The sequence below is a fragment of the Elephantulus edwardii genome, unplaced genomic scaffold (assembly GCF_000299155.1).
Source record: "Elephantulus edwardii isolate Elephantulus edwardi_28Jun2011 unplaced genomic scaffold, EleEdw1.0 scaffold00111, whole genome shotgun sequence".
NCBI lineage: Eukaryota > Metazoa > Chordata > Mammalia > Macroscelidea > Macroscelididae > Elephantulus > Elephantulus edwardii.
In genome coordinates, this window is record NW_006399861.1 from 5,551,028 (window position 1) to 5,555,081 (window position 4,054).

Below are 4,054 nucleotides of genomic sequence, written 5' to 3' on the forward strand. Positions count from 1 at the left end.
CATTTGCTTACAAAACCCTTTTCCAGGCCATTTGGGAGTTGCACGCGTTCACACCCTGGGCTCACCCTGAAGAGCCTTCACGCGCAACCTTTTTGTTTATGCGGCGGAGAGCCAGGAGGAAAGGGAGTACATCTCCAAATATGCAGCAGGCGGTGAAGACTATATAAAGACTAAGAGGCCTGGTGGTCTAGGACTGCCCGCAAACTGGTAGTGGCTTCCGCAGCATCCTCTCCACGCCATGGACCCCGCCGCAAGCTCTGAGGCAGAAGCCAGCGAACGAGCGCGCTGCTGCCGCCTGCTGCCTGCGGCCCCCAGCGACCAGGCGCAGCGCGGGGGCGCAGACTCCGGGTACAGGCGCTCTGCGTTGCCGCGGGCCTTCCCTCCACGCGCCTCTCCAACACCTCCACTTCTCTCCCGCCCGGTGCTGGCACTCGGCTTGGGTTGCTTCTCTGAGGCCTGAGCTCACTTCTCCCGTGCGCTTTTTGCTCCCTACCCTGCAGGTCTGCAGTCTTCTGGAGACCGTGGGCTGCCCCCAGAGGTTATAAAGGGGAAGAGACAGCGCTGCAAGCCTCGGATACGGTGAGCCAGCCATACTTAGGGGCCATACCTCCTAGAGGCACAGGGATCGCTCCGGTGAAGAATACAGTCCCGGGAGCCCGGGGGATGGAGGGAGGATCTGCGCTCCAGCCCTAGCAGTTATCTTGCCTGCTACGGGAGAAGGGCAGCCTGCAGGTGCTGATGCAGAGGATGGGACCACCTCAGCAACTTGGAACACGCAGATCCTGCAGGGAATGAGGTTGCTGAGAGCCCCACGGTCACATTTCTGTGGGCACCAAACACGCGCGGTCACGTAGATTTCCAGTTTCTGGAAGGAGGAGGTCGGTGATAATTGCGATTTATCGCCTTTCGTCCCCAGGTGCCAGAGAGTTCTGGAATGACTGACGCCTTACGAAAGGTTTCCCAATACAGACACCCAGTCAGGTGAGTGACAGGCCCTTCAACACCAGCAAGCATTCAGAAGGGTGGCATAGTCCAGCTCAGCAGCAGGTCCTGCTGTTATTACCTCTTTAAAAAGATGTGCCTTCCAAATAAAATTTTTAAACAGATAGTTCAAATTCTCACCTAAAAGAATTGGTAATCAATGTATTTTCACTATCCATTAAAAATGTATTAGTAAATGTACGATTATATAGTAAATGTACTGTGATGGTATTTAGTGCCTAAAAATTGTTTACCTTTTAAATTTTAAAAGGGCCAAATGAAATTGACATCACACTCTGCAGAGTGTTTATGTTCTTGTTCTGTTGTAAACCAGAAGGAAGAATAGAGTTCATAGCTGAGTTATGGAGCAAATCAAACTTGATATGTAAGACAAAAGTGGAAACGATTTTTGGTAAAAAAAAAAATCTTAAAAATCATAAAAGGGGTCAAAAGTGTTTAACCCATGAGGAGCTAATACACTGTTCCTAGCCATGAGACGTTAATCTTTCTATAAGACTCTTTGTAGCTTTAATTCAAATCTAAAGTTTAAAAATTGCAGCTTGCATGCTTTAGAGAATTGGGAAATGGAGATATGCAAAGTGTCTATGCATTTATAAATAATTCAAATTAGCCAGTTATTGCCAACTCATTTCTTTATGTTAGTAGTGGGGGGGGGGCACGGAGAGAAATGATACAATAGAATTTAGTCTGTTTTACAGATTAATAGAGGCCATGATGTGCCTCATGTGGCCAGAGTGCCTGTGGTGTCAGGAAAGGTATGTATCATGGATTGTGGCTACCTGGCAGAGCCTTGAAGAATTTGCTGGCTGGCTTGTTGGGGGGCGGGCCATGTATGTGAAGGAAATGAGAAGAAATGGTATAGGAAGAGGTGCAGACTCAGGAACAGCAAACCAAGTGGAACTGGGACCTGGGTTTGTGTAGCTTTGTGTGCTACCTTATTGGTAGCGTGATCTTGCTGGTCAGTATACCTTGGTACAGCGTTTTATATTTATCCTGGATGCAGTGTTGGGGAAGTATGTGTTTTATTCCATAGGTGACTAAGGTTATTATAAATATTTTAATCAGGAGAGTGGAAGGATCAAATTAATGCTGAAAATTTGCTATTTGCAATCCCTTGTTATGCATCAGAGAGTTGGGCAATGACTAGGGAATATAGAAGAAGCATTGATGCCTTTGAGCAGTGGTGCTGGAGAAGAGTATTGAATGTACCATGGACTGCTAAGAAAACGAACAGGTTCGTCCTGGAGAGGGTGAAACCAGGCTGCTTCTTGGAGGCAAGGATTCTGAAGCTTTGTCTGACATACTTTAGACATGTTGCAAGGAGGCACCAGTCCTTGGAGAGGGACGTCATGCTTGGGAAGGTGGAGGGACAGTGCAGGAAAGGAAGACCCTCTATGAGGTGGATTGACCAGTGACTGAGGTAATCAGGGTGGGTGTGTCAGAGATGGTGCAGTTGGCACAGAACACAGCAGGGTTTAGGGCTGTTGTACATAGGGCTGCTATGAGCCCCAAGCAACTCGATGGCACATAATAATAACAACAACAATGCTGAAAAATAATCACTCTGGAAGTGGTTTATAGGCTTAATTGGATGGCAAAAGGAAGACTAAATGGGATACTATTCCAATTGTTCAGACAAGAAATGATGATGGATGAGTAGAAGGCACTGGAAAAAGGGATGAGAGTGAGTGAATGTAAACACAATTTTGATCACCACATAGATTAGACTTTATAATGTGTGCAATATGGTGGTTGAAGAAAAGGTAAATGGGAACGGCTCCCAAACATGTGGTATTGACCAGGTGAATGATGTACCAAGAGAGTGGAAATGAGAGGTTGGAACAGAAGAGCAAGACAATGAGTCTAATTCCCTTTTATCTTATTTGGTATGCCTAGAAGGCTCTGGTGACCTTCTACTGGGTGAAGAGTTAGCTTCTAACCCATAATGTCTTGAGGAATTTTAGTAAATTTAGTGTAAGTTTGTTTGATCCAGTTTACACCTTGGACTAGTTATTGCTATTGCATGTGCCATCAAGTCAGACCCAACTCATAGCTGACCCTCCACTGGGTCTTCTGAGGCAGGAAACTACATGAGGAATTGATTGCCCATTTTCTTTGCAGAGAAGCTGGAGGATTTGAACTGTGCGCCTTTGGATTGGCAGCACAGGTTTTTACCCATAGGCCACCAGAGCTCCCTTACTATTTGAGTAATTGTGACCTTGGCAAATGAACTCCATGAAAGCTGTGATAATAGCATTCTAAAAATCTCTACATGAAGGGAGCTCTGGTGTCCTAGTGGCAAGAAGCTGCACTGGAATCCCAGAGGTAGGCAGTTCAAATCCACCAGATGCTGTGCTGGAGAAGGAGGGGCAATCTCTTATACCAGTCAGATCTGATTTGACAAAAAAATAATAATAAAGTTTTAAAAAAAATTTAAAAAATCTCTATATGAAATTGCATCTAAATGCAGAAATCAAATGTTGAATATAGCTCTTAAAGTTTGATCACTTTGTAAGACTTCTGAGTGTGAAAAACATTATTTTATCTGCTTATTTCAGACTATTTTGGCCAAAATCAAAGTGTTATGATTATTTATATCAAGATGCAGAAGCTCTTCTGAAAAATTTTCCAATTCAAGCCACAATTGTATTTTATGAAGATTCTGATAGTGAAGATGAAATTGCAGAACTGCCCTGTGATCCAGAAAATTAATTTGATTGGTTATTTTGGATAGCATGCAAAGCCAACAGGACTTAAATTTAGTGTACAAATGTATCATAATACTTTAAAATAACTTATTTGTAATAAATTATTAATAAAATGAAATATTTTCTAATTACCATGGTAGTTTGACCTTTTCCTCTTTATTCCTACTTTTAAATTCTGTGTTAGAATTGAAAACATTTAAAAAAGAGAAAAAGAATTGAAAACATTTACAAAACTATCTTGATTCTACTGTAAATATTTGGGTTTTACAAATATAGTCATAGAGGGGCTTCAGGCCATTTGTTCATAGGGTCACTATGAATAGTGCTCGACTCAAAAGCAATTG

General features: G+C 43.3%; 1 protein-coding gene across 1 annotated transcript; it reads left to right on the forward strand.

Moving 5' to 3' along the window:
* Positions 1-238: 238 nt before the first annotated feature.
* RIPPLY2 (ripply transcriptional repressor 2) lies at positions 239-3,714 on the forward strand. Its single transcript, XM_006892162.1, has 4 exons — positions 239-348; positions 501-633; positions 917-981; positions 3,561-3,714. The coding sequence occupies exons 1-4, from the start codon at positions 239-241 to the stop codon at positions 3,712-3,714; spliced, it is 462 nt and encodes a 153-aa protein (XP_006892224.1).
* Positions 3,715-4,054: the final 340 nt, after the last annotated feature.

Coding starts and splice junctions, on each gene's coding strand:
- RIPPLY2 (XM_006892162.1), top strand. CDS start 239: ATGGACCCCGCCGCAAGCTCTGAGGCAGAAGCCAGCGAACGAGCGCGC. Junction 349..500: donor CGCGGGGGCGCAGACTCCGG/GTACAGGCGCTC, acceptor CCTACCCTGCAG/GTCTGCAGTCTTCTGGAGAC. Junction 634..916: donor GAGGCACAGGGATCGCTCCG/GTGAAGAATACA, acceptor TTTCGTCCCCAG/GTGCCAGAGAGTTCTGGAAT.